Raw genomic sequence first — 17,766 nt, 5'->3', positions numbered from 1 at the left:
CAAATTTCCCCAACTGCATCAATAATATATTTTCTTTTTTTTTTTTTTTTAAAGATTTTATTTATTTGCCAGAGAGCGTGTGAGAGAGCACAAGCAGGGGGGAGTGGCAGAGGGAAAGGGAGAGAGAGAAGCAGACTCCCCGCCGAGCAGGGAGCCCAACGTGGGGCTCGATGCCAGGACTCTGAGATCATGACCCGAGCCGAAGGCAGACGCTTAACGACTGAGCCACCCAGGCGCCCCAGTAATATATTTTCTAACTGCTCCCCCTTTGGAATAGAATCATACATGTCAAGAATTTCAAGCATGTCAAGCATATCAAGAATGCCTTTTATTTTTATTTTTTTAAATTTTATTTACTTATTTGACAGAGAGAGACACAGCGAGAGAGGGAACACAAGCAGGGAGAGTGGGAGAGGGAAAAGCAGGCTTCCCGCTGAGCAGGGAGCCTGATGCAGGGCTCAGTATGACCTGAGCTGAAGGCAGACGCTTAACGACTGAGCCACCCAGGAGCCCCAAGAATGCCTTTTAAAGAAATTCATACATATTTAATATCACATTTTAAAGAACATTTAGGTTCTTACTAAGTATTAAAGACCAAAAAAATCACAGAATTATAGAGCAGGGAAGGACCTTAAATATCATAAACCACCTCTTGCATATATTATTAGGAGAAAACTGAGAAATCAGAGAGTTGATTTGCTCCTGCAACTCAGTGCGGTCTTCCGTCTTGCTAAATTATGATCACACCTAAAATTGGCAGTAGAATATAGAGTTAAGAGCACAGATTCTGGGATCAGAATGTTTGGATCAGAAGTCAGCACTTGACTAGTTATATGACCTAGGTCAAGTTTACCTTGCTGAGCTTCAATTTCCAATTTGTAAAATGGGTTAACAGTATCTACACCATAGGCTTGTTATGAGGATTAATTGACTTAATATTTAAAGTTCTTGTACACTTTACATGTTATACAAATGTTAGTTGTCCTCCCACTATAATGTAAACTCCCCGAAGGCAGGGATTTTTATGTTATATCACTGAATCTTAGTATAGTGCTTGGTACAGAGCACACGTTCAGTAAGTATGTGCTGAATGAATGAACAAAACCTTATCTAACATGGAAAAAATATTAAAACTTATCAGAATCATCCCTTCTTCACTAAAAAGCTTATTGAAGCATAACATCTAAATAGGATTACATTTTTACTGGACTCTTTTCTCCTTTATAAGAAGCTAAAGGAGAGGTCACAAACTTTAAGACTTCTCAGTGTGAAAATCCACTACCCAGTGGGAAAATAGGATTTAAAGCTTTAGTCTACATATCCCTAAATAAGAAAGCCCAAAAGTACTCAGAAAATATTGTAACATTAAAAGGGAATTGTTTCTTGTTTCGAACTGTCGAACAAATACATATAAACTCCCTGGGTACCTGAAAATCAATGTTAGGAAACATGCCAAATTACAATTAAATTTAATGCTACCGAACCTAACATGAGAAAATTTGCATATCTTTTAATTTTTTTTAATTTTAATTTTTTAAAGATTTTTTTAAGTAATTTCTACACCCAAGTGGGGCTCGAACTCACAACCCCTCACTCTATCGACTGAGCCAACCAGGCACCCCACTCATATCTTTTTAGAGAATGTGCACATTTATTACAATTAAAAGCAGGAGCACCTGCATGGGGCACAGCTGGTTAAGGGTCCAACTCTTGGTTTCAGCTCAAGTTGTGATCTCAGGATTGCGAGAACAAGCCCCAAGTTGGGCTCTGTGCTCTCTACTTGAGATTCTTTCTCCCTCTCCCTTTGCCCCTCCCACTTGTGCTCTCTCTCTCTCAAAAGTAAGTAAATCTTAAAAAAATAATAAAAAATTAAAAATTAAAATAAAAGCAGAATAATCTAAATTTCTATGCTTTTAAATTAAAATAGGAACTTAGAAATAGGGGTGCCTGGGTGGCTCAGTCGTTAAGCATCTGCCTTCGGCTCAGGTCATGATCCCAGAGTCCTGGGATCGAGCTCTGCATCGGACTCCCTGCTCCACGGGAAGCCTGCTTCTCCCTCTCCCACTCCCCCTGCTTGTGTTCCCTCTCGGGCTGTGTCTCTCTGTCAAATAAATAAAATCTTTAAAAAAAAAAAAAAAAGAAACTTAGAAATAAAACAAACTTTTTAACTGTTGCTTGTCACTGAATGTTATGGAGTATTTTGACCCTAATAAAGATCAAACTGGATAATGTCAAGAGTAAAGTGTGGTGGTATACTGGAATTTTAATCTATTAATTATAATGTGAAAAAAGTAGTGGAATATCCTTTATCACATTTTCGTACTGTTAGGATATGAATTGGCTACCATTTTTGGGAACAGAAAATCAGATGATTATTGCTTCAAATAAAAACCATTCATAGTAACTTTTACAAGATAGTGACAAAATAGATTCCTGAATTTAAAAATAATTATCTGATAATTCAAAATAATAAGTAAATGTGTTTTTAAAAATAAAGAAATCAAGTTCCTTGGAAGAGCAGCATGATACCTGGCATGGTTTTCCAAGACACGGAGTGGAGAGGAAGCAAAGCGAAGATCCCACATCTGGACCACTGGTAATCTATCATCCTCAGAGGCAAGGACCATCTGAGTCGCAACATCAGGATGCCACGCCAACCCAGAGCAATGCATCTGCAGATAGTTAAGGCTCACAATGTATCAATCCTATTACTTTATGAAGAGCCAAAATGAGCTTGAGGAACATGCCTTTGTTGAAACAAATAGTAGAAAACATCAGTTCAGGCTTAGTTTATTAAAAAAAAAAAAACAACAAAAAACAAAACCTAAAACCATTAAATTTTGAATCCTGACAGCTATCTCCAGAGCCTGCATTTGGAGCCTTCAAGATGTGATGTCTCTTTAAAACTATTAAATTTTATTAAACAGCCTTAAACAGTACTCTTAAAAGTAAAAAGTTTAAATGTTTTCAGTTCATCTCAGGGTCTTAGGATTGCTCCCATGTTGGGCTCCACACACAGTGGACAGTCTGCTTCTCTTGTCTCTCTCCCTCTGCCCCTCCCCCATGGAGCTTGCTCGCTCTCTCTCTCACAAATAAATCATTTTTTTAAAAAGATTATAACAAAAAAAAAAATCCACGCCTTTCCTCTATTTTGTCAAAAAAGTCAAGACAAAATGTCTAAAGCAACAGCTACCACTTAAATTTTCACATGGAATAAATTAACAGTATTACTGAGAATTACCTGGACATTCAGATCCTATTAAATGTTCCAGACGATAATGGAAATGCTTATTGTATGCTTTATTCAATTAAAACTTGTCTTAAAATTCCTAATTCATTGAAAAACAACATCCTGAAGAAATATTTTTTTAAATAGTTTTTTTGTGGTTATTGTTAAATTATATATGTATTCTCTGATTTAGGCAAACTTGTTTTTAAAAATGTCAAACTAAACAATGTAATTAAAAACTAACAAAATGAGGCCCTTAATTATGTCTAAAATATTTTATAGCACATTATGACATAGTATTAAGGAATTTGTTAGGTCAAAAATTTAATGTGTTAATACAACTACATCTACTAGGCAAACGGGAGAATATTAGCTCACTTTAGCAGGACCTAATCAGAAGAGACGAAGCCAGGAGTATGGAAACTACAAGTTCACAGTCATACAATTATTAGCTGGAAAAATGTGTACATTCTAGAGAAAGCTAAAGATAAAAAGTTGCTATAATGCTTTGAAACAGCTAGTAAAGTAAAAACAACCAGTATATCATGGAATAAGGTATTTAATTAACAATCTCTCTCTTCATCATTAACAATATCCAACATGGTTTATTAGAAATTTTATTATCTTCCCCAAGGAAAAACCTCATTCCAACATGATTGGTCCATGAAAAGACAGGATTTGACTTTACAAAAATTTGATTTGTTGTCAACACTGACAAACAATATAGAAATACGTACAGCAGAAACATAGCATGTTTCTGTATATGACAAATCAATCATATACTTACCCTGTTACTATGGTCACTAACTTTGATGATAGGTTCATTTTTCCTAAGATCCCATACAGTGGCCCGGCCACTGGGACTGGCTGATGCCAAAATATGCTGAACTTGTCTGTTCCATGCAATGCAGCTGATATCTTCTGGGGGCTAAAAGGAAGAAACTACTAAAAACCATTTCTCAGTTATGATCAAATTTAAGTACAAAATCTGATCCTTCTTTTTAAAAAATGAATTAATTAAAATCTGATCTATTCATTCCATAAATTTTTTTATATTTCTAAGTTCTCAATAAATATAATACAATTTAGAGCTCAGGTATATGCCAATTCAAGTATTTTACCTTGTTTAATATTGTCTCATTCACCAGGCATTTATTAAGCTCTTGCTACAAATCAAGCACTTTTTCTTAATTTGCAACTGCCACAAGGTAGATAATGAACTACAAAGTAGACATTGATAAGTATGATGGACAACTAGGCAGAGCAAAACTTATAGCCTAGGGGCGCCTGGGTGGCTCAGTGGGTTAAGCGTCCAACTCTTGGATTTCAGCTCAGGTCATGATCTCAGGGTTCTGAGACTGAGCCCCACGTCAGGCTCCGCACTCAGCGGGGAGTCTGCTTGGGATTCTCTCTTTCCCTTGCCCTCTGCCCTTCAACCCCATGTGCTCTCTCTCTCTCTCTCAAATAAATAAATAAAATCCTTAAAAAATAAATAAATAAAGGGCGCCTGGGTGGCTCAGATGGTTAAGCGTCTGCCTTTGGCTCAGGTCATGATCCCAGGGTCCTGGGATCGAGTCCCACATCGGGCTCCCGGCTCAGCGGGGAGCCTGCTTCTCCCTCTCTGACCCTCTCCCCTCTCATGCTGTTTCTCTCTCGCTCGCTCTCTAAAAAATAAATAAAATCTTTAAAAAAAAAGAGTACTGACCTCTTAAAAAAAATAAATAAAAAATAATAAATAAATAAATAAATAAATAAAAATAAATGGTAGATCATATGCTGTCATTATACTACCTCTAAGATGGCCAGAATGTTGGGGCCCATTATAATGGCTACTCAATTTGAGTAGTCTATATAACATAAACTTCAAGGAGGCAAGTGGAAGACTGTTCTTTCTTAACTTACAGAAAGAAATAGGAAAGGGGTTGAGTTGTTTTTTTAAAAGATAAGTTTCCTTTCTAGTCTATGATTTTTATTCTAAGGTGAGATATCGTCAAAATACTATACAACACAAATATTATACTATATAAAATACTGTATCTAAAAAAAATTATCAGACTTGTCTATTTTATTCATTACTATATGTCTAGTACATCAAACAGTATCTGGTGGTAGGCACTGAATAAATATTTGCTGTTGAAGGACTCATTGATACTTTGAAAAACACATTTACTAATACTTTGCTATACTGAAGGAAAATCAGTAACATCTAAACACTGATTTTAAACAAATATATTTTGTGTGAAAAAAATGAAATAAATAAGTGTTGAAGAACCAGTTTTGGTTCTTTTGATCACATCAAAATCAATGCAATACCTGTGTTTTGGCTCCTGGTGTCATTGGAGTTGCAAAATTGTTGAGATCCCAAATGTAGATTTCAGATTCATTAGCACCAGAGGCTACCAGATTAGTCTGCAATAAGAAATAATTAATAATGAAATAGCATTTATGAATAATTAAGAGAACTCTGAGTAACTGTTCAGAGATAGACAGCTCTATCAGTTTTAGGGTATACAACTTTTCTCTTTAATTAAAAAAACAAAACTCATGAATTCCTAAATGCTATGGATAATAATCTGAAACTGCAATAGTTTTTCAGAGAAGCATGTTATAAAATTCTATTTCACTAAAAAGACAGTAGGTCTACTGGCATTATAATACAAGAGATTAAAAAATAATTATATGGATAAATTCTTAAACAATCATGCAACCATGTGGGGATTATCATTTGTGCAGGAAGGGGATCTGATTGTGAGAGAGAGACAAAAATAGGCAAAACCAATTATTGCTTTCAGATAAATAACTGAATCTTAAAATAATGGCATCTATCTCCGGATACTTCAAAGCCAGCTTCTGGAAAACCTCTTGTCGTAAATCCTCATGTCTTTCTAGTTCATTTACACTCAGTCTTGTTCTGGGTGGCAGTATTTCTAAGTTCTCTCTGTTGCATACCTTTAGGGTCAAAAAGACCCTAAAACTGTGATAGGAAGTACAGGAAGATAATGGGTTTCATATACTGGCTTTCATCCTTTATTATTCACTCTCATAAATTCTTCTCTGATCAACTGACATATAACTATGAAAACAGAGGAATTCTATGGTTGTAGTCACCTATAACACAAGACACTAACCAAGAAGCAGCTGCTGTTTAAACTAATTAACAAAGGAACTAACTATCTAATCTAAAGAGTAGGCACCATAAACTATGGAAAAGAAGTTCAGGTTGTATTTCTATACCCTAAGTATTTATTTATAAGAAAAGTAACTATTTTAAACTTTGAGATAATATTCATGTTTTGGTCGTTATGCTCTAATATCCTATTAACTCAAGATCTTTGCTAACCTATACATTTATATAATTAATATTCAGTAATGTTTATGATGGCAAAAGTAGACTGCCTGACTCTTCGTTGCCTGATCCCCTCCATGGAGTTATTATCGTTTACCTTGATCCCAACTCTGAACCCTCCATTCTTCAAAAAAATACACTCACTCATCAACCTGCACAGGCACACATTTTTAGCTTTTAATTCCAAGACTGAGGCATAGCAGATTCATATGCTTATTTCAAATAAGCAGTATGTATCTCAAGAATTATGAATAAACGTCAAAAGTCTAACCTGGAAAATATTCACATCCAAGGCTCTTACTGGGCCGGTATGCTTGTCATTTTGGGCAATCACAACTTCCTTGTCTCCAGCTATAATTTTAGAAGGATCATAAAGAATAATATTTCCATTTTCACCACCTGCAATCAGAACTCCAGAGACATTCCCTTTGGAATCCATCTTATGAGGCCCCCAAATCAACTTGTGGTACCTTTAAGAGAAAATGAGTAAATAACTGATTTAAGTCAAATAGTTATAGAAAAGCATTTGAAATTATATATTCAATTCCATGTTTTCATAAATAAAAACATTGCTTCTCCTCTATTCCTGGTAACCGTGCATGACTTGGTGAAACGGCATTTTAGTTTTTATTTATATTCATATGTGCATATTTGATTTTATAATCCTGAAGAGTAAAAGCTTTCTGGTAGAGGTAATATAATGTCAAAAAGTATACTTGATTTGTGTATCAAAAGATATGGACTTAAGAATGGTTTTACCATTTAGAAACTGTGAGACCCTGGACAAGTTATTGAATCTTCCTAAGCTGCTTTTGGTTCATCTGTAAAACAGCTCTAATCAACCACTTCCCTTGATATTATTTGACTACAGAAGTACTCACTGACAAGAGGTCTGTTAAGCAATAGAGGTGTTAAAGGAGGTATATAACATTTTCTAAGAAAAGTAATGTATTCCAACAGTGGAAAAGTGACATCAAAATTATGTTTATTATGGTAAGTACCCCCACTGGTGGAGAATAAAGATTCAAAATATGAAGGTGGCATGGAAGTATACAATGACACAAATGGTGGTGCGTAGGAAAACTGACAGACAAAAGGTATTTGAGGTTCCCACCACAGTGGGAGAGCTCTGAAAACTATGAGAGGTCCCATGAGACTCCATGATTTGAGCTATGCGCTGTTTGCTAGAGTACAATCTCTTCACCAAAATCTGCCAAGCTACTGAGACAATAAAGCATATTTTACTACTCAAATGAAAGTGTCTTTTTTCTGCATTATGATACGATGTTAAGTACTTGGAAAGATGACCCAAATACCTACTGTATCAGAAATCATGTCAACAAAAATCTTTGTGAAATATATTTCTAAATATAGATAGGTACAATGAAAAAAATAACCTACCATTCAGAGATAATCACTTCTAACACCTTAATATTCATCCAACTACTCCTTTTTTAAGCCATACCTATCCTTTTTTTGTAAACAGTTGAGAAAAAGGAGATAAAAGACAGTATGTCTACTATACCATGAGGAAAAAAACTACTAGAAAATTGAGGCTCTCCTTCCTATCCTACACATGTCAGTTGGCAATAAAAAAGTCAATAGAACATACAGACCCTTCTTTTACTTCCATAGATAGAAATTCACTCATATACTTTTTCACAAAATATTTCATGTCATTGATGGCATTCCTTGCAGTTTCTAATAACAACATATTTATAGACAAACTAGGCATCAACCACAACATAATAACCACAACCATAAGTAATGTGAATTTAAGATTCATCAATCTCATACCTATGAGAAGAAGAGAAGGTGGCACAAGATTTCATATCCAAGGATGGATCAGAAAGATCTAATTCAAATATCTCAAGGGAAGCACTGGTACTAAATGTTGCATCCAATTGTTGAGCAGATGTTCCTACGGAAAATACATTTATGGTAACTACAATGCAAAAATAAAAGACTCAGAGAAAACCTCACAAAACAGAAATTAAATGCATGTTTTCCAATGATCTCACTCACGAATGCTCCATTAGTGACTAACATCTCAGGATGCATGTCATTGAACAGATGCTTAAATTACTATAGCAATGAGATTCTGATACAAGGCTTGGAGATGATGTTTGTGAGAGCAGATAGTGCAGATAACTTTTTAAACCTGTAGATATTTTAAAAGCTCTCTGTACAAACAGTCTCTTGATTTACTATACCTGCTTATAGTCATAAATGATGTAACTCTCTTTTTATATAAAAATGCTAGCATCAAAATTGTTCTTCATTCAAACTGATATTTATTAACTTTTTTTTACATGTTATCTCTTGTGCTTAATAGTGGAGGAATAAAGATGAAACATAATTCTTATGAAGTGAGGAAGACACTATAAATATGATTTTTTTAAGAAATTTATTTATTTGAGAAAGAGTGTGTGTGTGTGTGTGTGTGTGCGTGCGCACATGAGTGAGGGAGGGGCAGAGAGAGAGAGAGAGGGAAAAGCAGACTCCCTGCTGAGCAGGGAACCCGATGTGGGGCTCAATCCCAGGACCCTGGGATCATGACCTGAGCCAAAGGCAGGCACTTGACTGACTGAGCTACCCAGGCGCCCCTATCATGATTAATGCTATGATGAACAAGGTGCTAAAGGGAACGCAGAGGAAGGTCATTAAACTCAGCTGAAAGGGAGGATGGAGTTATCTCGTTAGGGAAGGAGAAGCTTTCTAGAAGAGATGAAGCTCGAAATGAGTTTTAAAGGACAGGTATGAATAAACCAAATGTGGAAAAGAAGAAATTAAGTGACTCATACTATCTTCTCTCTGTTGAACTTACCTGTAGCTAGGTAAATGGGATGATTCTGGGCAGGGCTCCAGGCCTGCATGGCCGTACGGTCTACTTCCTTTAACTTCATCCTGCTAAAGAGAATATTTTACATAGAAATATATTGAACATGTAACCTAGAACACAAACATTTTTTACATAGAAATATACTGAACCAACCACTTCTTCATTAGTCCAAATGCCAATAAATCAAACTGGTTTAGGTATCATTTGGTGGGAACAGTCAATATTAGAAAGAAGAAAAACTTGTTAAATTATTTTGAGACAAATATAGGGCTTTTCTAATTGTTTACAAATTATAGTCCTTCAACTGAAAAATCAGTCTGGAAAAAAACTTAAAAAAAAAAAACACAATATAGGGTAGTACCTGAGGGATTAATTTTCCTACACAATATACTTCTCAGGTGAGGATGGGTGACAGTGTATCAGACTAGGAGAAAGCACACAATAAACAAGGTACATCTTCCTGGATCAGGATTACTAAGTGACTAAGAGCAGTTTTAAAAATTAATTTTAAAGGCTAATTACAGAGAAGAATATAGTAAGCCTACAGATTTTAAAGATAAATTTAGCAGAAATTTTAAGAAGCTGGTCACTCTAAGCTACAATTCCACACACCACTAGTTTATATATTCTCTGTTAAAGTTACTCCGGTATAAAAATTCAGCAAGTACTGTGTTGTACCTTCAAAAAAAAACTTTGTTATTGTACATAAATACATTCACATGGCACAGTATTCCACTGTAAGATGTACCATAATTTACTTACTTAGTTCACTACTGGTGAACACATGAGTTGTTTTTAATCTTTTGCTATTTTTACAAACAATGCTGAAATAAATAGCCATATCTACATGTTATTTCATTCGTGGGCCAGGATAGCTATAAATTTCCAGAAGTAAAACTGCTGGGTTAAAGATAAATTCAATTTTAATTCGGATGGTTATTGCCAAGTTGCCCTCCAGGGTATCTGTACCTTTTCACACTCCCCTACAGCCTTACTAGAGTAACACTTTTAGATTTTTACCAATGATAGGTGAAAAATGTTTACTCTGAGTAGTTACAATCTGCATTTCTCATGCCATAATGTTGAGCATCTTTTTTTATGGTTATGGGTCATCCATATTTCCTTCTCTGTCACCTTTTCTGTCTATTCTTGTCTATGTTACTTGCCTTTTTTTTATTGAGTTGTCAGACTTTATTTTATTTTGGTTATGGGTTTGTTTTTTACATTTCACAAGATTTTGATTTTTTAAAAAATAGATTTTATTTACCGGAGCAGTTTCAGGTTCACAGAAAAACTGAGTGAAAACTACAGAGTTTTCACACACCTCCCTACCTCCTCCCCGCCCCTCCTCCGCTCACCCCTACCCCAGCCTCTCCCACCATAAACTGTCCGGCACCACAGTGGTACATTTGTTGCAGTCCAACCTATATTGACACATCATTATCAAGCAAAGTGCATGATTTACTTTAGAGTTCACTCTTTGGGTTTTCTATGGGTTTTGACAATCGAATAATGACACATTCACCCACCCAAATCCACCCATCCACAGAGTATCTTTCAGAAGTTTTCCTGCCCTAAAAATTCTGTGCTCCAACTCTTTATCCCTCTCCTCCATCCCTCCTCCTCCCTCCTGGCAACCACTGATCTCTTTATTCTCTCTATAGTTTTGCCTTTTCTGGAATGTTATTTAGTTATAATTATATAGTACATAGCCTTTTCAAATTGGCTTCTTTCACTTAGCAATAGGTATTTAAAATTCCTCCCTGTCTTTTTGTGACTTGGTAGCTCGTTTCTTTTTAGCACTGAAAAATATTCCATTGTATGGATGTACCACGCTTTAATAGCCAAATTTATCACTTTTTAAAAAATGGTTCCTGAATTTTGATTAGGTAGAAAGACCTTCTGCATGCCAAGATTATGAAGAAATTCACCCATATTTTTCTTCTACGCAAATTCACTTGTGGCTTTTTCTTTTCATTTAAATTTTGACTCAGGACCTGGAATACGATACTGGTATACAATGTGTGTTCATAGTTTTTTCTTTCTTATTACAATGAAATCATTTATTGAAAAGTCTTTTTCCTACAATTTTATGATATCACTTTTACCATGTACTAAGTTCCTATCTTTAGGTTTATTTCTGGATTTACTATTTATGTTTATATTCCTTTTTTTTTTAAAAGATTTTATTTATTCATTTGAGAGAGAATGAGAGAGAGAGCGCACGAGAGGGGGAGGGTCAGAGGGAAAAGCAGACTCCCTGCTGAGCAGGGAGCCCAACACAGGACACAGGACTCGATCACGGGACTCCAGTATCATGACCTGAGCCGAAGGCAGTTGCTTAACCAACTGAGTCACCCAGCCGCCCCTATGTTTATATTCCTGTAGGTATTAGGATGTAGGTTAGGATCTACATTCCTGTACATATTTAGGTATATTTCTGGATTTCCATTCCTTATGTCCATTTATTTACATGCTAGACATTCCACTTTTTAAAGTTTATTTATTTAAGCAATCTCTATATCAAATGTGGGGCTTGAACTCACGACCCTGAGATCATTTCAATTTTAGTATATGTGCTGCCAAAGTGAGCACAACCTTGAGATCAGTAGCCAGCCAGGAGCCCCAAGCACTCTACTGTTTTAAATACTTAGGCTTTTTAGGAGTATGATTCCCATAACCCTTATCCATTGCTTCTCTCCCATACTATTTTCCTTGCTATCACTGTTTATTTTATTACATAAACTTTAGAATAGTTTTTGTCTAATTCCAGAAAAAAGAGAATGTTAATATTTTTACTGAATGTGCATCAAATTACTGTATTAATTTATGGAGAAACTGACACAATGTTCAATCTTTCCAATGAGAACATGTTGTCTTTTAAGCCTTTTTTATCTTTCAGTATTATTTTCAATTTTTTGACATTTGGGTTTGTTTATTCCTAAGTATTTTATCTTTGGTTTGTAAATGTGGCTCACCCCCACCCCACACCCATTACATAGACGGTCTTCCTGGTATTGTTATACAAAGGCTAATAGTATTTGTACTACCATATTAAGCAGTAGTGATAACAGTGTAATTTCTTGTCTTGTTCCTTTCTTTAGTAGGAAAGCCTATTATATCACCATGGGACATGACTTTAGGTTTTGAAATACACATACATATGCACATATATAAACGTATATAAGGAAATCAGTCATCAATTACTGTTTTATTGAATGCTATTTATACTGGGTTTTGAATTTTGTCAAATGCTTTTCATGAGGTAATCAGAATGACCACAGATTCTTCTTCTTAGGTTTATCAATAAAAAGATTATACTAATAGATTTCCTAATATGGACCATCTTTTTCTACCCTGAATAAACTTCTCATGATGTATTATTCTGCTAATGTGCTGCTAGATTCCATTTGTTTAACACAGTTTTGCTTCTGGAGTTGTAAGACTGCATCTATACTTTTCTTCTTTTATGCAATCTTCATCAGGTTTTGATATCAATATTATACTCGCTTCATAAAAAATGCAGAAGTTTTCTTTTTTTTTTTTTTAGACTTTATTCATTTAAGAGAGAGCACGAGAGGAGGGGAGAGGCAGAGGGAGAGGCAGACTCCCCCCCACTGAGCAGGGAGCCCGACACAGGGCTTGATGAGCCACCAAGGCGCCCCCCAAATGTAGAAGTTTTCCATCTTTTTCTATGCCCTGAAACAGTTTCAACAGTAGAACTGAAATTATTCGTTCTTCAAAGATTTAGCAGAATTCTCTCATGAAACATCTGGGCCAGATGCTTTTTGGGGAGGAGTTGCTCCTCTGCTAATTTTCTCTATTTCTTCTACTGAAATTGATCTATTTGAATTTTCTTTATTCAAGGTCATTTTTTGTAAATTATATTTTCCTATGATAATCCTTCATTTTTTTTTTTACAGATTTTCTCATTTTTTTTAGAGTATTTTTTTTTTTTTAAAGATTTCATTCATTTATTTGAGAGCGAGAATGAGAGAGAGAGAGAGAGCACATGAGAGGGGGGAGGGTCAGAAGAAGAAGCAGACTCCCTGCCGAGCAGGGAGCCCGATGCGGGACTCGATCCTGGGACTCCAGGATCATGACCTGAGCCGAAGGCAGTCGCTTAACCAACTGAGCCACCCAGGTGCCCCAGATTTTCTCATTTTTTAAGACTTGAACAACCAACACTCAGTAATCTTTAAATTTTTGCTATTTATGATTATTAGTCTTTATTTATTACATGTATTTTTGTTTCCCCCTACCCTCCTCTTTAATAATTGATTAGCTTAACTAGCGATTTGTCTATTTTCAAACAGCCAATTAGTTCTGCTTTGTTTTCTAATTCATTAATTTCTTTTACTTTTATTAATCCCTTTCTTCTACCTTCTTTTCATTTACTTAGATCTTTTTCTAACTTTTTGAGTTAACTGCTTAACCCACTCATTTTTATTATTTATTGGTATAAGTACTTAAAGCTTTGAATTTCCTCTGAGCACGGCTTTAGCTAGATTCCATATATTTCTAGTGTTCTAATCACTACAGTCATCTATATATTCTACAATTTTCATTTGTATTCTCCATTGATCCAAGAGTTGTTTAAACTTAATATGCAAGTGCATTGGGATTTTTCTATACTGTTTCTCCTTTCTAAAATGTATTGAAGTTTTCTTTGGGGGCTATAGAGAAGTCTCTGTAAATGAGATCTAAAAAGAAGGGGTACACTGTTTTCAGGGTCAAGTTCAATATACATTAATTAAATCTACCCTATTTGACTAAATTGTTTGGTCATCTACAGTCTTACTGTTTTTCCATTTAATCTTCCCTGGACCAAGGATACTGAATCAAAAGTCACTTACTACTAATGTATTTATGCCTATTTTTCCTGGTACCTCCTGAAAGTTGCTTTATGAAAGTTACTTTGTATTTAATATTGTTACTTGGTTGACAGATATTCATAATGTTAAATGTTTATTGTCAAATACACATTTTAACTTTGAATTCTTCTTCATCTTAAGTAAGGCTTTGGGCCTGAATTTCATTTTGTCTCATATTAAGACCAATACCCTAGCTTACTTTTTATGTGCCTTTATGTATATGTTTTTGCCCTTGTTTCAACTTCTGAACCACTTTGTTTTCACTGGCTGCCTTAAATACAGCAAAATAAATAAATAAATAAATAAATAAATAAAATCAGATTTTGCCTGGTGATCCAATTTGAAAATTTTTAAATAGCTTAGCTAATAAGGCCATATGAAATTTACTGATATAAAATTTTCTCCTGATTTGACAGATATGGTTGCTCTTACTTCTATATTACTTTGCTATTTAGTTTGGTTTTATAATTAAAAAAAAACTTTTCCTGTTGTCCCTATTTGTGTATTTGTAATTTTTCTGATAATTAGGATGACTTGTATTTTTCTTCTAATATGTATTTCTGGTTCTATCTTTATAATTTAAAATAATTTCATTGAGTACTATTAATCCTTTATTTCTTTCACAGTAATTACTATAAGCACTAATGAAATTAGTTTACATAATCTTACTGCCCTTCTTGTACTACACAGTTATAGTCAATAGTATTATCTTTCTCAGTGTTTACCTTTGTACTGTTGAATATGTTTATACTTCTACCAACTGATTTGTCAGCTTTAAAGGATGTCCTTTGACTCCCAGCCATTACAGATGAAGCGATCCATAAACTTATTTACCTCCAATTTTTTCCTACTTCCCACTTCTTAATTTTTTAAAGTTTTATAACCAATTCCTACATTATCAGATATTTAACATACACATTTTATTCTTTCTTCCTTATTTCCACTTTCATTTTAGTCTCAGGTCTATAGTTAAATATATTTAATGCTCTCCAAAAGTACTTTTTGCCAGCTTTCTTACTCATCTCTGGAGATGAAGTTCATGCTCCAATAGTTTCCGTAAGAGGGCCTTAGACTAACAATACACCCTATGCCTTACACGTTCAAACTGTTTATACTTGAAGAGCATTTTACAGATAATAAAAATGAAGGCACAGAAAGATTAAATAATTTGTACGTGCTAGCAAGGGGTAGAGCCAAGATTTGAACTCTGAAATTTACTTCCGGAGTCCACACTCTTACTTGTTACCCCAACAAATTCAGGTATTCAATTTTAATCATAGAAGACATACCACCATTTAGAAGAAATAATGACAAAGCAACTAGGATGCATGAGGACATTTCTTAACGGGGGTGCCTGGGTGGTTGAGTTAGTTAATAGTCTGCTTTTGGCTTAGGTCGTGATCCCAGGGCCCTGGGATGGAGCTTGCCCATAGAGAGTCTGCTTCTCCCTCTCCCTCTGCCCCTCCTCCTGCTCTATCTCTCAAATAAATAAATAAAATCTTTAAAAAAAAGAGAGAGAGAAGAAGAAGCATATTTTAGAAACTGCTAGGTTAGGCAAAAGTGGATTAAGGAGGTTGAATCATGTGGTTAAAAGCAGCAGGGCCTCTGGAGTCAATGCTCGATCTGAATATTGGCTCTGCTACTTATGATACCTTGAACACACTGTTAAACCTCCATGAGCCCCATCTGTAAAATGAGGATAAGACTGACTACCTCATGGGATGTTGTGAAGTTTTAATGAGATAACGTATTTTACATAGGGCCAAACACAATGCCTAGCACATAGGTAAGTATGGGTTTTAATAAGCTAACTACTTTTTAAAATTATCATAATCATGAGATTAATCAAGAAAACTACACATCTAGTTTCCTAAGACTATTCTGAAAAAAGGAAAAATCTCAATTTTCTAAGAAGTGAAAAAGAAGCCTATTTTCTATAAATGAAATGCCGTCTTCCTCTCAGCCAATTGTTTTTAATAGTAAGTTCAAGTCCCAGCTCCTTCATGCGAAGTACCCTAATGATCCAATCCACAATGACATAATCTCTTAACCTCTCTTAACCGTACCACTTTAAGCATTTTATAATAAAGTGTCTTATTCTATCTTAACAAAACTTTGTAACATTCTATTAGCACATACTGTTACATATTTTTCCATTGCCTTTTTAACTAAATGTTTTATATGTCATCTTATCTCATTAACTAGACAATGTCTTTTTTCAATCAAATATTACAACTTTTACCCTTTTTGGAATCAAAATTGCTTAATACAGGGTGAGTACATAAAAAGTTTTGCTTTGTTTGATTTTGAATGTTTATATTTAGGGAAATACAAAAAGATTGATAAGCTAGAAAGATTACTTTCAGGTAAAACATTTAATTTTTAAATTCTTAAGTGTTTAAAGGAAAAAATAACTTTAATAACTTTAACTTTTCTTACTTAAAAAATAGGGGAAGGTATCGTTAGAGGAAAAAGAGGTTTTAGAAGATGCTTTAGAATAATTTCTAAAAGTGAAAACAAAACAGCTATATATATTTAAAAAACCCAACTGAATAAAACTACAGTATGTCTAAGAGCAAAGGTACAACAAGGGTTACCTAATTCATGAACACTTAGTTAATGTGTAACATTTACTGAAAGAGAAAGAAACAAATTCACAACTACATAAAAGAGTTAAGTGGGAATTCAAACATTTATAAACATCTATTTCTTGTCAGTAGCACTCAATGTTCCACTAGATGTAGTTGCACTTATTAACTTGTACTGAACACAAGGTTTCAATACTGTTTTTTGTTTGTTTTTAAATCACTACAACAATGGCCTGGAACTACCCTATGTGGTCTGAATCTAATTAAAGAAGAGTACCATAATCTTATCCATTGCAATCATTCTCAAAACACTAAGAATACTATGGAAATAACTGCCTGCATATTTCCTTCTCTTAGAAATGATCATTTAGTTGTAACTAATTTTCTTGAAAATCTGAAGAATGCTTAGATTAAACCATGTGTACTTCCCAAGTGAGACATGCTTTAAAAGCTTTGTGCAATTTTTTTTCAATATCATATGTGATTAGAATTCACACTATGCGGACTTATTTCATTCAAGACTATTTTACACAGAACAAAATCATTCTGATAATACAAAAAGAAAATTGTGAGGACAGTGGCTTATTCACATATGTCATCTACAAGACAATATTGATGGCACAGCAATTTAGGATAGGGTATCTGGAGCCATACCCTCAGTTTAAATTCTAGCCCCACCTTGTCCTAGCTCTCACATGCTCTATGTGTGTCTTGGCTACCCACTTGGTAAAATAAGTATAATGAAAGTATGTAAAAGAAGGGCTGCTGTGAGGAGCGCCTGGGTGGCTCAGTCGGTTGAGTGTCCACTTTTGGCTCAGGTCATGATCCCAGGGTCTTGGGATCAAGTCCCGAGTCGGGCTCCAGGCTCAGTGGCGAGCCTACTTCTT

General features: G+C 34.8%; 1 protein-coding gene across 19 annotated transcripts in view; it reads right to left on the bottom strand.

The window, feature by feature from the left end:
* The window catches only part of SEC31A (SEC31 homolog A, COPII component), an 85,665-nt gene that overhangs the window by 54,140 nt on the left and 13,759 nt on the right, over nt 1–17,766 (bottom strand). For all 19 annotated transcript variants that reach the window (XM_081812218.1, XM_081812219.1, XM_081812220.1 and 16 more), the window contains exons 6-11: nt 9,403–9,485; nt 8,373–8,496; nt 6,847–7,045; nt 5,543–5,638; nt 4,017–4,157; nt 2,530–2,672 (exon numbers count right to left, since the gene is read on the bottom strand). In XM_081812218.1, the coding sequence (XP_081668344.1) occupies nt 2,530–2,672; nt 4,017–4,157; nt 5,543–5,638; nt 6,847–7,045; nt 8,373–8,496; nt 9,403–9,485 (786 nt within the window). The remainder of the gene's footprint in view (nt 1–2,529; nt 2,673–4,016; nt 4,158–5,542; nt 5,639–6,846; nt 7,046–8,372; nt 8,497–9,402; nt 9,486–17,766) is intronic.

Source organism: Leptonychotes weddellii, chromosome 2 (assembly GCF_054177405.1).
Source record: "Leptonychotes weddellii isolate Sample4059 chromosome 2, ASM5417740v2, whole genome shotgun sequence".
NCBI lineage: Eukaryota > Metazoa > Chordata > Mammalia > Carnivora > Phocidae > Leptonychotes > Leptonychotes weddellii.
This window is presented reverse-complemented; position numbering and strand designations above follow the sequence as displayed.